We start from the raw sequence: 19478 nt of genomic DNA, 5'->3' as shown, positions 1-19478 counted from the left end.
GGCCCAGCAAGTCGAGGCTGCGGTGGCCGTGAACATGCCACTGCACTCTGGTCTGGGCAACAGAGTGAGACTCCAACTCAAAAAAAAAAGAAAAAGAAAATTCATATAACATAGCTTTGATACCTTAAAGCAGTAAACACTCAGTTTTCAAGAAAAATCTGACTATACATAAACCAATTCCCTGAGAGCTAGTCTAACAAGCATATTGAGGCTGTACTTCTTCCAATGCACTTTTTCTACTTTTTTGGGACTGTATGATTTACTTTGAGCAATTAAGAAACATAATAAGGCAGCTGAAAATACTAAAGAGCAATTATGCCTACAAAATAATATTTATTTATTTTCATTTTTTTTTTAAAAGCAGGATTTATTGATAGAACAGAAAAGCTTCCCTAGTGGGAGAGGACCCAAGGGGGTTGCCCCAAATACTTATTTTTAAAAAGTTACTACTAGGTGCAGTGGTTCATGCCTGTAATCCCAACACTTTGGGAGGGGGATGTGAGAGGACTGCTTGAGTCCAAGGATTCGAGACAAGCCTGGGCAACTTGGCGAGACCTCGTCTCTACAATAAATCAAAAAATTACTCAGGTGTGGTGGTGTATACCTGTGGTTCCAGCTACTTGGAAGGCTAAGGTGGAAGGATCGCCAGAGCCCAGCAAGTCAAGGAGCGGTGACCGTGAGCATATCACTACACTCCAGTCTGGACAACAAGGCAAGACTCCAATTCAAGAAAATAAAGTCACCAAAACAAGGACATTGGAAGAAATTATTAACTTGGCTACTGACACTTCTAAGAGTTCAAACTTTACATTTGAGTTCAAACTTGTACATCTTTTTTTTTTGAGTTGGAGTCTCACTCTTTCCCAGGCTAGAGTGCAGTGGCACACTCATGGTCACCGCAGCCTCGACCTGCTGGGCTCAGGTGATCCTTCCGCCTTAGCCTTCTAAGTAGCTGGAACTACAGACGCATGCCACCATGCCTGGCTAAAACTTGTACATCTTACAAAACAAAAATCACAACAGCATGAAAGACATACTTATAAGAGATAAGCACTCTAGAAAAAATGGTTAACAAGATAAAATTTGCTAGACATGTTTTACTTCTCAAAAAGCAAAAATGAAGAGCTTATGACGAAACTGCACAATAGTGGGGCATCCCTATTACGTAAAAAGAAACTGGTACCAATGATTAGAAGCTGTACTTTGAACCCTGACTTTACAGAAATAATCCCTAAAGTGGTACCATTCAACTACTGTGTGTAGTTTCAGTAGGTTCTGAAATCGACGCAGCATGTCATGAAAGAAAAGACAAATATCGAAACAGACTATTAGCTGGGCACAGTAGCTCATGCCAGTAATCCCAGCACTTTAGGAGACTGAGGTGAGAAGTGTCTGAGCCCACAGGTTTGAGACCAGCCTGGGCAACTTGGCAAGACTATGTATCTACAATAAATCAAAAAAATCAGCCAGGTGTGGTGGCGCATGCCTGTAGTTCCAGCTACTTGGAAGTCTGAGGCGGAAGGATCACCTGAGCCCAGCAGGTTGAGGCTGTGGTGGCTATGAGTGTGCCACTGCATTCCAGCCTGAGCGACAGAGTGAGACTCCGACTCCAAAGAAACAAAAACAGACTATCATAATAATATCAAAAATTCATGTTATAATAAAGGTCAATATTTTTCATGAAAAGTAGTATGTACTAGTTGTAATGGAAAATAATATTTCTTACTTTGAGCTACAATAAAAGTAAAGTTAGAAAAAATTGCCTACAAAATATCATTAACTCTTTTGTTCAACCAATTCCCGGTAATAAAAGCAATTGCATTTTTTACTTTTCTCTCACCCTATGATCCTGTAGCATTAAAGCTTTACCAGATTTAGCCTGAATTTTTTTTTTTTTTAACAGATGGAGAGTCTCCCTATGCTACCTGGGCTAATCTCAAACTCCTGGCCTCAAGTGATCTTCCTGCCTCTGACTCTCAAAGTGCTGGGATTACAGGTGTGAGCCACTGCGCTCTGCTGTACTGCTTTAAAAAACAGCAGAGATCCTAAATAAGACTAGTGGATAAATTCAATCCAAATAATACCTAAATGATGACTCACTTCAACTATACACATAAACTCTCATGCTCTATGTGTGTGCTTAGGTGATCAAAATGATAGAAAAAGATCTGGGAATGTGATGTCATAAAAATAAACCCCAAATCCTTCAGTTATAATAGGTTTTTTTGTGGGGAGCTACAGTAGTCCCCCTTACCTATGGGGCGTATACTCCAAGATCCCCACTGCAGGTAGTACTGAACCCTATACCATGCTTTTTCCTATACATACATACATACCTATGATAAATTTTAGCTTATAAATTAGGCACAGTAAGAGATTAACAATAAAATAGAACAATTATAACAATATTCTGTAATAAAAGTTATGTGAATGTGATCTCTCACACAAAGTATTTTATTGTACTGTACTCACTCTTCTTGTGGTGATGTGAGATGATGCGATGCCTAGTGATGAGATGGAATGAGGTAAGTGACATGGACATTGTGACGTAGTGTTAGGCCACTACAGACCTTCTGATGATACATTAGAAGGATCACTGGCTTTAGGTGACTCTAGGTCATAGTCATGACCAAACCTAAGGTTGGATGTCAGGAGCAGAGGATGTGCATGATTAATAGGCAGGAGCACACATGGGCTCAGATTCACTGGACGAAGGAGGGATTCACATCCCAGCAGGATGGAGCAGGACAGTGCAAGCATTTCATCACACTATTCAGAACAGCATGAAATTGAAAACTTATGAAATGTTTACTTCTGGAATTTTCCATTAATATTTTTGGGTCTCAGTTGACCACAGGTAACTGAAACTGTGGAAAGTGAATCCATGAGTAAAGGGGACTACTGTATTCTATGTCTGCAAATGGGCAAGTTTCCCTACCTAGGTCTTGACACAAATGTGTGGTAAATAATTCTGCAGCAGATTAGAAGAGTCAAGCCTCATCTGCTAATAACATTCTCCTCACACGTCTTTCCAAATTAATGCAGAGTGCATGTGCTCCTGCCACTAATCCTATGATGTAATTTGTAACATTTAAGCAATTTAAAATAAAATTATAATGTCAACTGAAAGGAAATAAAAACCTGCTATTACATGAAAGCTTTCTAGAAAAGATCTAAACATTAATCTCAGCCCTTTGGGAGGCAGAGGCAAGAGGATTGCCTGAGCCCAGGGCTTCAAAATCAGGCTGAGCAACTTGGCAAGACTTCGTCTCTATAATAAATCAAAAAATTAGTCAGGCATGGTAGTGTGTGTCTGTAGTTCCAGCTAATTGGAAGGCTGAGACAGAAGGATTACCTGAGCCCAGTAGGTCGAGGTTGCCATGGTTGTAAGCATGCCCTAGGTGACAGAGTGAGACTCCTACTCAAAAAAGAAGAAATTGAAGTCTGTTCTGAAAGAAGCAAAAACTCTGACAATCCCTCACCTCATTTTACACTCTTCATATAACAACTTAGCATTTCTTTATTTCCTTTTTTTGAGTTGGAGTCTCACTCTGTCACCCAGGCTGGAGGGCAGTGGCCTGGCCACCGCAGCCTCGACCTGCTGGGCTCTGGCGATCCTTCCGCCTCAGCCTTCCAAGTAGCTGGAACTACTGGCATGTGCCACCAAGCCTGGCTAATTTTTTTTATTTATTGTAGAGATGAGGTCTCACCAATTTGCCTAGGCGGGTCTCGAACCTGCGGGCTCAGGTAATTCACTCACCTCAGCCTCCCAATGCACAGGATTACAGGCTGAGCCACCAAGCCCGGCCAGCATTTATTTCTTAAAGAAAACTTGCTGTGTGACCTTGGGCAAATCAAATTAACCTCTCTGTGCTCCTCTTTAGTTATAAAGTGAGAGGCTGACTAGGTAGTCTGTAAGTCTGAATGACTCACCATGAAATAAATGAACAGTTGCTAAGCTATCTATAGATTACACAATGAAGAAAATCAAATACAACAAGATCATTTTAATTACATAGACTCTTTTAGTTATTTTAATTAACGTGAATAGTAACACTGTAGCAAAACAACGAAGAGATAGCGGTCCTCACACACCTTTCATAAAATAATTTCCTTAAAAATTAGGATCCCGCCGGGCTTGGTGGCTCAGACTGTAATCCCGCGCCTTTGGGAGGCTGAGGTGAGTGGATTGCCTGAGCCCGCGGGTTCGAGACCCGCCTGGGCAGCAAGACCTCATCTCTACAATAAATCAAAAAATCAGCCGGGCGTGGTAGTGCACTCCTGTAGTTCCGGTTACTTGGAAGGCTGAGGCAGAAGGATTGCCGGAGCCCAACAGGTTGAGGCTGCAGTGGCTGGGAGCGGCCACTGCACTCCAGTCTGGGCAACAGAGTGAGACTCCAACTCAAAAAATAAAAAAATTAGGATCCCAGAAAATTAACAGACTTCATTTATGTGTGTGCTTAGGTGGCTAAAATTGTGTCAGATCTGATCCCAAACTTGTTTTAAACAGTAGTAAAGTACATGGAAAAAAGGAGTTGATGATTAATTAACTGAAAATACTAACAATAATGTTTACAACAGTAGTATATTTTAACTAGTACCATCACTGCAGTGGTGGGTCTCAGCGGGTGACACAATAATGTAGATGCCAGTAATAAAGGCATCAACTAACACTTGAGTCATTATCATATTCCAGGTTCTATGCTAAGTACTTTGCATGAAATATCTTATTTAACCCACAGGACCACTAGTGAGGTAGACAGTGCTATTTTAATAAAGGGATTTAATAGTGCTCAATTGTTTTCATTATTTTCTTTCTTTCTTTTTTTTTTGAGTAGGAGTCTCACTCTGTCACTCAGGCTGGAGGGTAGTGGCATGCTCCCGGCCACCGCAGCCTTGACCTGCTGGGCTCAGGTGATCCCTCCGCCTCAGCCCTCCAAGTAGCTGGAACTGCAGGCATGCGCCCCGACGCCCGGTTAATATTTTGATTTGTTGTAGAGATGAGGTCTCACCAAGTTGCCTAGGCTGGTCTTGAACCCATGGGCCCAGGCAATACTCTCACCTCGGCCTCCCAAAGTGCTGGGATTACAGGCTCGAGCCACTGTGCCCGGCCCTGTTTTCATTATTTTCATATACAATATCTAAAGTAGTTTTTAGTGAAGACTGAAAGAGGCACTACTAGTATCCCTACTTTTGGGATCCCTACTCAGAGTAGTATCCCTACTCTGTCACCCAGACTGGAGTGCAGTGGCTGCTCCCGGCCACCGCAGCCTCAACCTGCTGGGCTCCCGCGATCCTTCCACCTCAGCCTTCCAAGTAGCCGGAATTACAGGCATGCGCTACCACGCTCAGCTAATTTTTTTTTGATTTATTGTAGAGATGAGGTCTTGCTGCCCAGGCGGGTCTCGAACCCGCGGGCTCAGGCAATCCACCCACCTCAGCCTCCCAAAGGCGCGGGATTACAGGCTGAGCCACCGAGCCCGGCTTCTCTTAATTTTAATTAATTAATTAACTTATTTTAGAGGCAGCAGCTGGAGGGCTTACTGTAGCTTCAAAATCCTGGGCTGAAGCATTCATCTTTTTTTATTGGGATAGGGTCTTGCTATGTTCTCGGACTCCTGGGCTTCTCCACTGCCTCAGCTTCCCAAGTAGCTGGGATTACGGGTGCCCACTGTGCCCCACTCAAGGTTCCTTATTGCTAATAGTGTGGTTGATCTCTCAGTAGTGCTTAAAAAAGAGAGGAGGAAATAACAAAAGCCCAGCATCATTCCCTTCATGCTGCAGAAAATTTATCTGCAAAGCCAAGAAGGAAGTGGATAGTTTCTCAAAGTAACTACTTTAGTTCTAGGTTTGTTGTTTTAAAACAGGATTCACCATATTTAATATTCATACCTGTCAAGGTAATATACAGTCAGATTCCAAAGCACATATCAAACTTAAAAAGTAAATATTTTCTAGTTTAGATTGTTAATAATTTATTAGTGACTCAATCAATATATATAATTCTTCTGGTAGAATATTAAGGCCAATAAAACAAACATCCAATGTTAGTGGTTATTCTAAGCTCGTCTTATAAAAATTTCAGAAGAATTATTCAAAACCCCTGTTAGCATCTGACCCAGGAGGCAGTTGAACCCGTGCTGTGGAGTGTACTTACTGAAACCACAATTAACCACTAGCAGCAGGCCACCCCAAATGAAGATGATAGTCCATGCATTAAAACATACTTCATCACATAAATATGGAGGTGTATATAGACAACATGACATTACTGATTTGTTCAAGACCTATTAATATCAGGAAAAGTTTATGCTCAATGATACAATTACTAAAAGTATCATAAGGTGCATTATACATTGTATTTCATGGCTTTAATAAATAGAAATACTCTGATTCCTCCATTTGAAAGCAATTTCAGAGAATATTTATTAAATAACTTCTTGATCTTTTATTAGCAGAGATCAATTTTGGGGGCAGAGTCAAAATCATTGGGTGGTTTCCAAATTACAACTTTATATATATTTATTTTATTTTATTTTTTGAGGTGGAATCTCACTCCGTCGCCTGGGCAGGAGTGCAGTGGTATGCTCACAGCCATCCCAACATCAACCTGCTGGGCTCTGGTGATCCTTCCACCTCAGCCTTCCAAGTAGCCAGAACCACAGGAGCGTGCTACCACACCTGGCTAATTTTTGATTTATTGTAGAGATGAGGTCTCGCCAAGTTGCCCGGGCTGGTCTCGAACCCGTGGGCTTAAGCAATCCACTCACCTCAGCCTCCCAAAGTGCTGGGATTATAGGCTGAGCCACTGAGCCCAGCCACAACTTTATATTACAATATTGGCCGGGTATAGTGGCTCATTCCTGTAATCCCAGCTCTTTGTGAGACAGAGGTGAGAGGATTGCCTGAGCTCAGGGACATGTTGCTCATCTCTAGCTGCCTGTGGTTCCAGCTACTTGGAAGGCTGAGGTGGAAGGATCACCTGAGCCCAGCAGGTTGAGGCTATGGTGCCCATGAGCATGCCACTGCATTCGAGCCTGGGCAACAGAGTGAGACTCCGACTAAAATAAATAAATAAATAAATACTTTATAATACAATATTTATGTTATGAACAACACCAAATAACCCAACTGTTCTTTTTTTTTTTGAGTCTGGGTCTCTCTCTGTCTCCCAGGCTGGAGTGCAGTGGCACAATCACAGCTCACCTCAGCCTCTACTTCCTGGGCTCAGGTAATCTTTCTGCCTCAGCCTCCTGAGTAGCTGGGACTACAGGCCTGCACCACCACACCTGGCTAATTTTTTTATTTTTTGTGGAGATGAGGTCTTACTATATTGCCTATGCTGGTCTTGAACTCCCGGGCTCAAGCAATCCTCCTGTCTCAGTCTCTCAAAGTATTGAGATTATAGGCATGAGCCACTGCGCCTGGCCCCCAACTCTTTTTACATGTTGTTTCCAGAATGAATGAGAAGGGAGCCATACTGAGATTTTTATGTTTTTCAAAGGGGACATGCATATGAAAAATTTGAGAAACACTATACTAGAAGAATAAATAAGAAAAAAATTATGACAATCAGGTATTAGAAATTCACTTTTTCAAAATAAGTATTAAATTGAAATGTCACTGAAACAGGACTTCATGCAGGTGAGTGAGGCATCGTTAAAGAGCAGTTCCACATGATAACAGACATGGTCTAGGTATTCCATTTTCTATAGCAATAACTCCACTTGTAGTCACTTTCTCCTCTGATGAGAGCACCTAAATGCTGTCCCATCTACAGCAAATGGCCCAGAAGATAAAGATCTGTGATTACATGGGAGACACACTTCATCTCAATGACCCTTCTTTCAAAGTATCCATCACCTCAAAATCTCTCTCAGAGGAAACTATAAGGAAGAGTGAAAATATTTTCTTGTCCCCACACTGGTGTGAACACTGGCTCTAGAATGCCCTCAGATATCGCCCATCTCAAAGAGTTGTAAGTGTAGAGCAGAATTAGTCTGAATATTGGGAAATAGGCCCTATATGAGGTCACTCTAAAAATTTAATTTTGAAAGTGGTCTCATTCAGATAATTCAATAATTAATGGAAAAATCTAGGGAAAAATTCTGTATTCAACATACTTCAACTGCAGGAGGGAACTTACAGTAACTTCTAACAAAACTGAGAAGCCCTAACAACTTTCCTGCTTCACATTAGGATTAGCGGGCCAAAATAAAAGTTGCATTCATAGTGACCATGAATCTGACCCACTGTATAAAGGAATTTAAATACATTATTTTTAAAAGACTTCAAACAAATTTTAAAATCTTCCACTAGGAGTTCACTTTTTAAAAATAACTTTTTGGATTGCCTGAGACCGTAGGTTCGAGACCCGCCTGGGCAACTTGGAGAGACCTCATCTCTACAATAAATCAAAATTAGCCAGACGTGGTAGCACACGCCTGTAGTTCCAGCTACTTGGAAGGCTGAGGTGGAAGGATCGCCAGAGCCCAGCAGGTCGAGGCTGCGGTGGCCGAGAGCGGCCACTACACCCCAGTCTGGGCAACAGAGTGAGACTCCAACTCAAAAAAAAAACATTTTTTATAATGATACTTTTTGTGACTATGTAAATATTTAATGATCACTGCAGAAATTCTAGAAAATATATTAACATTTAAAAGGAATATAAAAATGTCACTATCCACCAATAATTTGTTTAATATCCTGGTTTTATTCAGTTTTATTCTCCTGGAGCTCAAAGGCACACACACATACAGAGTGTTTTGAAACACGATTTTCACTGAATCTGTGGTTTTGCCCTGATTTGTTTAATAATTTCTCATTGAAATACTGGATATTTCAATTGTAATAATTTCCTATGATACAGCCAGGCTCGGTGGCTCAGCCTGTAATCCCGCGCCTTTGGGAGGCTGAGTGAGTGAATTGCCTGAGCCCGCGGGTTCGACAGCCGCCTGGGCAACTTGGCGAGACCTCATCTCTACAATAAATCAAAAAAATTAGCCAGTCATGGTAGCGCACGCCTGTAGTTCCAGCTACTTGGAAGGCTGAGGCGGAGGGATCGCCAGAACCCAGCAGGTCGAGGCTGCGGTGGCCGGGAGCGGCCACTGCATTCCCGTCTGGGTGACAGAGTGAGACTCCAACTCAAAAAAAAAAAAATTTCCTATGATAGGCTTTGACCATACAGTACTTGAATACATCACAGCATTCAAAATTTTTGTGAAACATGGTGAGGTGGCAATGTTAGCCCCCCCTCCTCAAAAAAGACTAAGAAAATACTTAACAGTATTTACCTTTGACCTTTGATGGTAGGATTATAGGTAACTCAGGTTCTCTTATCCAAATGTTCTCCCTTGAACATATGTTGATCATCAGAAAACAATGTAGCAATTTACTAAAATGAAGACCAACACTTATATACACAGACATTAAAATTCAGTACAGTAACTTGGGAAAAATATACATTTTACATGAAAACAACAAGTGGGATTGAAGGTTGTAGGTATGAATTTACAACAGCAAAAGACTAGAAAACCAAGTGTTCAACACCAGGAGGTGCTGTTTAACCAAACTGTGGAATAACAGATTGCCAAGAGTTTAGAGCATGAGACCCACTCCAGGACTTGCCAAGGAGACTGCCAATACAGGTCACCAACAGAGAAGACCTAAGTGTTCCTATGGCAACAAAAAGAAGAGAAAGACAGAAGCCACCATGGCCGGCTAATTTTTTTTTTTTTTGACTTGGAGTCTCGCTCTGTCGCCCAGACTGGGGTGCAGTGGCCGCTCCCAGCCACTGCAGCCTCGACCTGCTGGGCTCCGGTGATCCTTCCGCCTCAGCTTTCCGAGTAGCCGGAATTACAGGTGCGCGCTACCCCGCCTGGCTAATTTTTGATTTATTGCAGAGATGAGGTCTCACCAAGTTGCCCAGGCGGGTCTCGAACCCGTGGGCTCAGGCAATCCACTCACCTCAGCCTCCCAAGGCACAGGATTACAGGCTGAGCCACCAAGCCCGGATGCGGCTAATTTTTGTTTGTTTGTTTGATTCGTTGTAGAGATGAGGTCTCACCAAGTTGCCCAGGCTGGTCTCAAACCCCTGGCCAGGCAATCTTCTCACCTCGAACTCCCAAGTGTTAGGATTATAGGCGTGAGCTACCACGCCTGGCTCACAGCTGAATTTCTGAATCTATTTCAGAGTTGTCCTCTGAAGATTTTAAAAGCAGAACCTAACAATTGATATTGAAAAGTAATTTTTTAAAAAAGCAGTTTAATCTACCTGAATTATAGAGACTGAAATAATAATAAGACAGAAATAGATATAAATGTTACTATAATTGGTTTTTCAAAACCCAGTCATACAAATTATTAACAAGAAAATGGCACAGGAACTGGTTATTAAAGTAAACGAACTTCTTTTTTTTTTGAGTCAGAGTCTCACTCTGTCGCCGAGGCAATACTCATGACCACTGCAGCCTCGATCTGCTGGGTTCAGGCCATCCTTCCACCTCAGCCTTTCAAGTAGCTGGAACTACAGGTGCACCCATGCCCGGCTAATTTTTCTTGATTTATTGTAGAGATGAGGGCTCACCAAGTTGCCCAAGTTGTTCTCGAACCCCTGGGCTCAGGCAATCCTCTCACTTTAGCCTCCCAAAGTACTAGGATTACAGGCATGAGTCACAGGGCCCAGCTGAAAACTAACTTACTTCTAATTAAGTCATTCTAGAACTCATTGAATATGGGTGACTTTATTCCAAGGTGTCCTGCTATATTTACTCTAGTATACAAGCTCAGTAATCTAGCAGTGAAATATACAACTTCTTGTTTATAAGCAATAACAAAAGCGAGACATGTTAAGATTTAACACTGTACTTTTCCCTTCTAAAAACAAAAATAAGGAAAACAATTACAGAATCAGAGTAGAGGTTAGGAACTGAAAACAAAATTCTCCTAAACTAGATCATTATTACTTTAAACCTCCCTTTAATAAAACTCGAACCAAATTAAGGATTATTTCATCATTTGCAACATTAATGTTCCCAATGAAGCTTGGTAACTAAGTTTGTCCCTAATGTTATAAAAATCAGTTATAGATTAATAACACAACCACACTACTGATACATGGACACGGATTTACTGAGTGCATCTATATAAAGAAAATACACTTCAACTTGTTTTATGTCGGAATGAAGTGACTAACTTGGATGTGCATGGCTTTCTTTAAAAAACTCAGACCTTTTACTCATTAACACTAATGTGTTTTACTGAGTTCCCTAGTGCATGTATTATAACATCATGAATCCCCAAGGATTCATGGCCACAATCAGCTCACAGCCACTGTGAGAACCAGCTGGTAATACTGGGTAACACATCCCAAAGTCGAGAACTCAAAATCAGACCAGATAACAGAGAGAGGAGCACCACCACTCACTTCTCACATCTAGGAACTGACAGTTCTCCTTCCATTTTCCCTATCAGTGTGGCACCTGGGGGTTTGGTTAGCTGAAGGGTACAGGAAGGTAAATCGGTCTATTCATGGACTTCCTCTTTCTTTCTGGAAAAAAAAAAAATCATCTTTCCCCACCAAGAGTACAGCTACAAGAATTTTTGGTGGAATGGAGAGGCAATAGATACGCTCACCTTGAAGATCAGAAAGGAGATCTCTCACGGCCCCATCACCCAGGCGTCTGGGTAACTTAAGAATGCTGTCTCACCTAAAACCAGACCTAGGGCAGAAAACGAAGGCAGCCCCAGAACGTGACACTTTCAGTGAAAATGCTCTTGCCTGGGAGGAGCTAGTATCCAGCGACACTCTATCACGTTCCCAAATGGCACTGCACACGGGGCCACTCTGGCGCCAGTTCGTCACGTTTACACTCACACAGGTGTCCCAGCACACAGCCGTCCATACTGCTCCCACATCACCCGGCTCCACGGGGAAGGGAACACATGCTTTGCACAACCCGGGCGTTCACAGGTAGGGGCTTAGCTGACGCCTCTTGAGATACGATGTGCCTCGGCCTCCCGGTGACTGAGGCAGCTTCTCTTTATTTACCCAGATGGCGGCTCAAACACTCGTGTCGGTGACCTCTTCCACCGCTGCAAACCTACCCTTAATCTCCACCACGCCCTCGGCAGGCTCGGAGCAGAACGGAAGTTCCCCCTCCAGGAAAGGTGGAAGAGGAGGTCTGAGAGGGTCAGGAGTGACCCAGGAGAGGAAAGGGGCTCGTCAAAATTAAGTCCATCCAAGTCCGTCAAACCTGCTTCTAGGCCGGCTCGTTTCCCGGGCGCTGCCTCGCTGGCCTTTCGGGACACGCCGCCAACGCCGGGGGGAACCAACACCTGCCGTGGCATCCCCGGCCTCCAGGCTGCGGGGCTCGGGGTCCCTTCTCCAGGCAAGCTCAAATGCTGCCTCCGCCGTCACCACTTGGAGACGCTGCCCCTCAGCCCTGCTTAACTTTGGAAGCTACGAACTAGGGGGGAGGCGCAAGAAGAGCCAGGGTTGTCCCCATCTCCCCGGGGCAGACCCCGCCGAGTCGCCGCAGCCGCCTCTGGCTCCAGCCCGTCCTCCAGAGCCGCGGACCGCGGGCCCAGGGCGCTGGGAGGAGGCGGGATGCGGGCGGCCTCCGGAACCAGCCTCCGCCTCCGGGACGCCCACGGTGGCCGCTGCTCCGCAGGATCGGGCCTGGCCACCCCGGGAAGAGGCGCAGCGGGGCCTCCGCCTCCCCGCGGCCGGGTCCCGCCTCCAGCCCGCCGCTCCCGGGCGGCCGTCGGAGCCCTTACCCGCAGGACGTGGTAGCCTTCGGTGCCCCCGCCCGGGATCTCGACGCTCTGCGAGGAGCCCATGGCGGCGGGCGATCGCTGTGGCCGAACCTGGCTCCGCGCTGCTCCCGCCCCCCGCGCACCGCCCGTCCGCCCCTCCGCGTAGCACTTGGGACGTGGCACTCGCTGCCGCCGGGGAGCCGGGCCGCACAGCCCGCCGGGAGATCGTCTCCGCGGCAGCCGGGACCTCAGTGACGCCGCAGACAGCGCCACCTGTCGCGAGCCATCGGGAGGGGCCTGAGCGCGCGGGTAGGGGGAGGGCCAGTGGAGAGAGGGGCGGGCCTAGCGTGTCCGCGAGAGAGCGGAAGTACGGTTCCTCCAGCTGCGACACCTTGCTACGGGGTCCTGAACTGGACAAGATTTGTCTAGACGCGTTCCCGCTCGCTCACAGTTGCGTGGCTGCAGCGCACCCTGCTGTTGAAAATGTAGGAGCGAGGGTAAAATACACCAATCTCCTCTGGATTTATTGGTCTAATCCCAGATTGTGCTGCTACGGATAATAGTGGCTCTCTGTGAGGTGACTACCACATCTGCTCACCCAAATGTTATAAAGGGAAACGTTCCTTTTATAAAACAGCTGTCTCACAATCACCTACCAGGTTCTTTTATGGTTAGCTGGGCGTGGAGGCAAGTGCCTGTAGTTCCAGCTACTTGGAAGGCTGAGGTGGAAGGATCACCTGAACCCAGCAGATCGAGGCTGCAGTGGCCATGAGCGTGTTACTGCTCTCCGGCCTGGGTGACAGAGTGAGACTCCAACTCAAACAAACAAGTAAGTAAGTAAGTAAGTAAGTAAGTAAATGAATAAAATTGCCTAAGCTCAGCAGGTCGAGGCTGTGGTGGCTGTGAGCATGCCACTGCACTCCAGCCCGGGCAACAGAGTGAGCCTCTGACTCAAAAAAATAAATAAATAAAATAATAAAGTAGCCAAGGTTTATCCACACTTATCCTACATGTTGCTCTTTTTGCCCCTTACATGTGCTCCCTCTGAAAACCCTAGGTATTTGCCATTGCCCGGTGGTCAATTCGACCATCACTAATGTGGATCAACCACATATTAGGTGTCTTCTGATGTGATGCAACGTAAAGAACGTTATCGCCCGTGAAGCATTCTAGCCCAGAATGAACTTGCCTCTATCCCATCTTTAGTTTGAACTTCTAGTTTACAGGAAATATGGGGAGGATAGAGGAACAAGTGGAATGACACTCCAAGGAAGTAGGCAAATACGAGAGGTGGCCTTCCGAAGGACAACTACCAGCTCTCTTCTCAAGTCAGAATCATATGAAAGGCACTCTGCTGGGTTAAACGAGACATGAAAAACATGACCAGGAGATGCCATGCAGGGCCTTGAGTGGGGGTTGATTTGGAGAAATAAGCCATAGAGGGTATTTTTGGCTCATTTGGGCTCAACTGGAGAAATTGGAATATGAAGTACTAGAAGCATTTATTCACGTCTGTGGAAAAGTGGAAATTAATGACGGAAGAAAACCACTCACAAGACAGGATGCGTCTGTAGACAATCTAAAAACATTTTCTCAAACAAAATATGTATTAACATAAATGTATGCATAGGAAGATGTGAGAGGAGGACATGAGCCAAGGATTACCATCTGATCACTGGATGGTGACAGGTCTTTCCTTTTTTTTTGGTTTGCTCTATATTCTATAATGCTTATGAACTGCTTTAGTAATAATAAATGAGTATTTAAATTTTTAAATTAAAAAATAATTTCTCTTTCTTCAAAAAGTCAATAGCAGTTTTGTAGAAGACATAATAAATGAATCTCCAGTTGTTAGGCATGTAAAGGGCAGAGTCTGCTGTGTAGTTGGCTCTGTGTCCCTAATATTCACCAGGGTGCCTGACAGCTAATTTGACAAATTAATACATTTAATGCAAGGGAATAAATGTAAGAACTAGATTTAATGATAATGTTCCTGTTCTGCTTGGCAATTATAATTCTTTTCATGATAGTTTCATAAGCTGTTGCTATCGTCAGTGGTCAAAATTTTTGGACCAGTTGTTTCCCAGACATCTGACACCAACCATGGCTTGTGAAGCCTGGGTTGTGAATCTCCGGTGGTTCATGAGCAAGTCTAACCCTTCCTTAAAGCTGTGCTGTATGTTTCAGCCTCACGAGTGTGGCAACTTGCTATTCCCCACACAAGTCATTTGCTTTCTTACCTTTTTGACTTTATTCGTGCTAATCCTTACATCTGAATGCTTTTCCTTATATTTTCTACTTAGAAAAATCCTAACTTTGAAAAAAATCCCAATCCTTTAGGGCCCATCTCAAATGTTACTTATTTATCTTTAAATTCAGAGTGACCCTTTCCTCGCCCTGAGTTCCTGGAACAGTTAGTTTTTTCATTTCTGTCACATCATCATCATCATCATCATCATCATCATCACTGATCTGTCTTCTACCATTTGTGGTCCATTCATTCAGCATGAGGATCATGTCTTTTTCATCTTTAGATTCCCACTTCCTGGTTGAATTTGGGAATATGCTAGTAATGTTTCTTGATTCTAATGGAATGCATGTAATGAATAGCTTCAAAGCCTTTTCTTTTTCAGAATCAGTTAATAAGCTACCTCTGCTGCTACTGGTTTTGCCTTATCAATACCCGTGTTACTTCTTTAGTGGCGATTGGTGTGTGGGGGGGTGAGGTTCAGGGACCACCTGGCTTGGGACTGAAAAAATGTGATAACTATTGCCCTAGTTTTCCTGGTGCCAGTTATTTACCTCTTTTAGTTAAAGAATATGCTCAAACATGGGCAAAGGATAAAATCCCAAAGATGCTGTCAAAGCTAATAAAAATCATTACAAATGATGGAGGGAACCCATGGAGATGACTGTCCAAGTAGGTCTCAACTGGAGTAGGAATCTGCTTCAGGCAGGTTGGCATTCTGAAACATCAGAGACAGCAGAAAAGCAAATTCCAGCAAAAGCAGATATCTAGAGGCTAAAGAAAATCAAACCAGAAGCAACCTATTTTTTTGGAGGAAGCATCTGAAACTCAATTTTGTGTGTCTATCCTGATTTTATTAATTCTGAGTCCTCATAAATAAGCAGTTCATGGTGGAGAGGTCACTTTTGTCATACAGGTTGAGTATCCCGTGTCCAAAATGCTTGGAACTGGAAATGTTTGGGATTTTGAAATATTACTGGTTAAACATCTCCAATCCAAAAATCTAAAATTCAAAATGCCACAGAGTTTCAGATTTTGGATTTTGGGTTTTCACATTGGGGATACTCAACCTGTATTGGCTAGTGTAGTCTTTTGGTTGCTATACTACCCTGGGGAAGTTTGGTTCCTGCTGGATTTGGATCGCAACCACACTGGAAGGTCAGTCAGAGAGACCTCCTACATCCATGCTTAACCTAATGCATTGTGCTGACGGAGCAAAACACATGAGGGGTCATGTTATGTGCCATGGACCCTCAGTTATACCTGACTGAACCAGAATGGGACCCTGACCTACAGGTAGCCAACACCTACACTGAATAAATAACCTATGGTGTGGCCTTTTAGAAAAAGTTCCAAACCCCCAAAACAGATAATGGTGACTAGCTATGTCAATCAGGTTTTCTCTTTGGGGACTTGGAACTGGAAAATACAAGGAGAGACTCAGACAGTGTATATTTATTTGCATATTAGAATGTAAGCTCTGGGTCCCACGTGGTGGCACATGCCTGCAATCCCAATGCTTTGGAGGCTAAGGCATGAGGATCATTTGTGCCCAGGTGTTTGAGACCAGCTTGGGCAATATAGTAAGATCTTATCTCTACAGAAAAAAATTTAAAAAAGAGCCCGGCATGGGAGTGTACACCTATAGTCCCAACTACTCAGGAGGCTGAGGCAGGAGGATTGCTTGACCCAGGAACTCGAGGTCACAGCTATGATTGCACCACTGGACTCTAGCCTGAGCAACAGAGTGAGACCCTGACTCAAAAAAAAAAAAAAAAAAAATTAGAATGTAAGCTCCATGAGGGCATGATCTTTGCCTGCATATCTACTATTGTACACTTAGTACTAATAATGGGCTAGCATAGAATAGTTGCTCAAGTAGCTGTTGAATGAAGTAATGGCCATATTAGTAGTCATGTTCATAGAAAAGCAGTAGAGCAGTGGTTCTCAGGCTTGGGCATGTATCAGGTTCACCAGGGAACTTTGTAAAAAATACAGATGTCAGCCGGGCTCGGTGGCTCAGCCTGTAATCCTGCACCTCTGGGAGGCTGAGGTGAGTGGATTGCTTGAGCCCGCAGGTTCGAGACCCGCCTGGGCAGGCGAGACCTCATCTCTACAATAAAATAAAAAAATTAGCCGGGCGTGGTAGCACACGCCTGTAGTTGCAGCTACTCGGAAGGCTGAGGCGGAAGGCTCGCCAGAGCCCAGCAGGTCAAGGCTGCGGCGGCCGGGAGCGGCCACTGCACTCTAGTCTGGGCGACAGAGAGACTCCAACTCAAAAAAACCAAAACAAAAAACAATAAAACAGATGTCCAAGTGCTAGTCTACATCAGTGAGGTCCCAGTAGTCCTTATTTGTTTCCAGGTAATTCTGATACCCACAAAATTTGAGAACTGCCACACTAGAGGAATGCTTAATTGCCCACAAACCTCTGCTGTTTTGTGGGCAATCAGATAATCAATGAGAATCTCTAGAGCTGGGAAGAACCCTCTCAGTTACCCAACTTGGCCACAAGGCCCAAATTGTACAGATGGTTTTGCGTTTCTTTGATGTTTCCATTACCTTTGTTACCAAACTTTTCTTTTTTTTTTTTTTTAATTTTGGAATCCTTGTAGATTTACAAAAAAGTTGCAGAGGGTTCCCATATATCCTTCTTCCAGTTTCTTCTGTTGTTAACATCTTGCATCAACCATGGTGCATTTATCAAAACCAAGAAGCCAGCATTTACACATTGCTAACTAAACTCTAAACTTTTAATTTAGATTTCACAAGTTTTTCCACTACTGTTCATTTTTGTTCCAGGGTTCAATCCAGGATCCTACATTGCAGTTCGTTGTCATGTCTCCTTTGGCTTCTGTGGTTTATGACAATGTCTCAATCTTTCCTGTTTTTCATGACTTTGACAAGAGCACTGCTCAGGTATTTTAAGGAATACACCTCTCTTTGGGTATGCCTATTTCTTTTCTTGTGATTAGACTGCGGTTATGGGTTTTGGAGAGGAATACCAACCCCAGAGGTGAAGTGACATTCTCGTCACATCATATCAGTAGTATTGTGCTATTAACATGACTCATTACTGGTACTTTTAAGCTTTCTAAACATTTTATTACATTTTTTCTTAGGTGGGCACAGTGGCTCATGCCTGAAATCCTAGCACTTAGTGAGGCCAAGGCAGAAGGATTGCTTCAGCCCAGGAGTTTGAGACCAGCCTGGGCAACATAGCAAAACCTTGTCTCTACAAAAATATTTTTTAAAAAAGCCAGACATGGTGGCACACACCTGTAGTCCCAGCTACTCAGGAGGCTGAGGTAGAGGGATTACCTGAACCCAGGAGGTTGAGGCTGCAGTGAGCCATGACTGTGCCACTGCACTATAGCTTGGATGGCATAGTGAGACTCCAACTCACGGCCACGGCAGCCTCAATCTGCTGGGCTCAGGTGGTCCTTCTGCCTCAGCCTTCCAAGTAGCTGGAACTGCAGGCATGTACCACCATGCCTGGCGAATTTTTTGATTTATTGTAGAGATGAGGTTTACGTTGAGTTGCCCAGCTGGTCTCGAACCCATGGGCTCAGGCAATCCTCTCACCTGGGATCATAGGCGTGAGCCACTGCATCCTGCCCCATTTATAATTTTAATACAGTTTTTCCCTTTTTAAAAATGTGTATACTTTTTTTTGGCACTGTGTATTTGTGTGTGAAGAGAGAGAGAGAGAAGTTTCAGAATTGTCAACATGTACCTCTGTGAGAAATGGATTTATCAACTAGAGTGTGGTATTTATGTATAGTTCCTTTGTTTTTAGCTTTATGGTTTTTACTCAAAAGACCACTTTCCATAGTTACTTAGGTCAACCCTACCCTTTTCAGTGAAGTGAAGATATATAGTCATCTTCACCTTTGTAATACAGTTAGATTCACTTAAAGACTGCATTTGATCCTGGGATCACTGATGTTGATTGATTTTCTTTTAATTTGTACAGATTAAAATTAGCCAGTCATGGTAATACTTGCCTGTGGTTCCAGCTACTTGGAAGGCTGAGGTGGAAGGATCACCTGAGCCCAGCAGGTCGAGACTGCAGTGGCCGTGAGCGTGCAACTGCACTCCAGCCTGAGTGACAGAGTGAGACTCCAACTAAAAAAAAATTCACTGTTTGTGATGTACAGTTCTCTGGATTTTTACAAATGCATGAATCTACCACCCCATTGTCATAAAGAACAGTTCTATCACCCTAAACATTGCCCTGCATGTCCTCTAATAAACCCCTCCCTCTTCCTTTAACCTGGAAAACTACCCATCTGTCTTCCATTATCAGAATTTTGTCTTTTCCAGATACTTTTGGGTTAAGATTCATGCATGTGTGTGACTCAGTAGTGCACTCCTTTTTTTTTTTCTTCATTTTAGAGATGGTGTCTCACCATGTTGCCCAAGCTTACTTCAAACTCCTGGACTCAAAGGGTCTTCCTGCCTCAGCTGGGAC

General features: G+C 43.8%; 1 protein-coding gene across 3 annotated transcripts in view; it reads right to left on the bottom strand.

The window, feature by feature from the left end:
- Positions 1–13153, bottom strand: part of GORASP2 (golgi reassembly stacking protein 2) — a 39275-nt gene extending 26122 nt beyond the window's left edge. Inside the window, exon 1 of one of the 3 annotated variants that reach the window (XM_008068939.2) lies at positions 12778–13153. In XM_008068939.2, the coding sequence (XP_008067130.1) occupies positions 12778–12840 (63 nt within the window). In that variant the 5' untranslated portion in view covers positions 12841–13153. The remainder of the gene's footprint in view (positions 1–12777) is intronic. The other 2 variants (XM_021717705.1, XM_021717707.1) reach the window with 2 other exon arrangements.
- Between the last annotated feature and the right edge of the window lie 6325 nt (positions 13154–19478).

Source organism: Carlito syrichta, unplaced genomic scaffold (assembly GCF_000164805.1).
Source record: "Carlito syrichta isolate Samal-C Ts95f unplaced genomic scaffold, Tarsius_syrichta-2.0.1 Scaffold109683, whole genome shotgun sequence".
Taxonomy (NCBI): Eukaryota; Metazoa; Chordata; class Mammalia; order Primates; family Tarsiidae; genus Carlito; species Carlito syrichta.
This window is presented reverse-complemented; position numbering and strand designations above follow the sequence as displayed.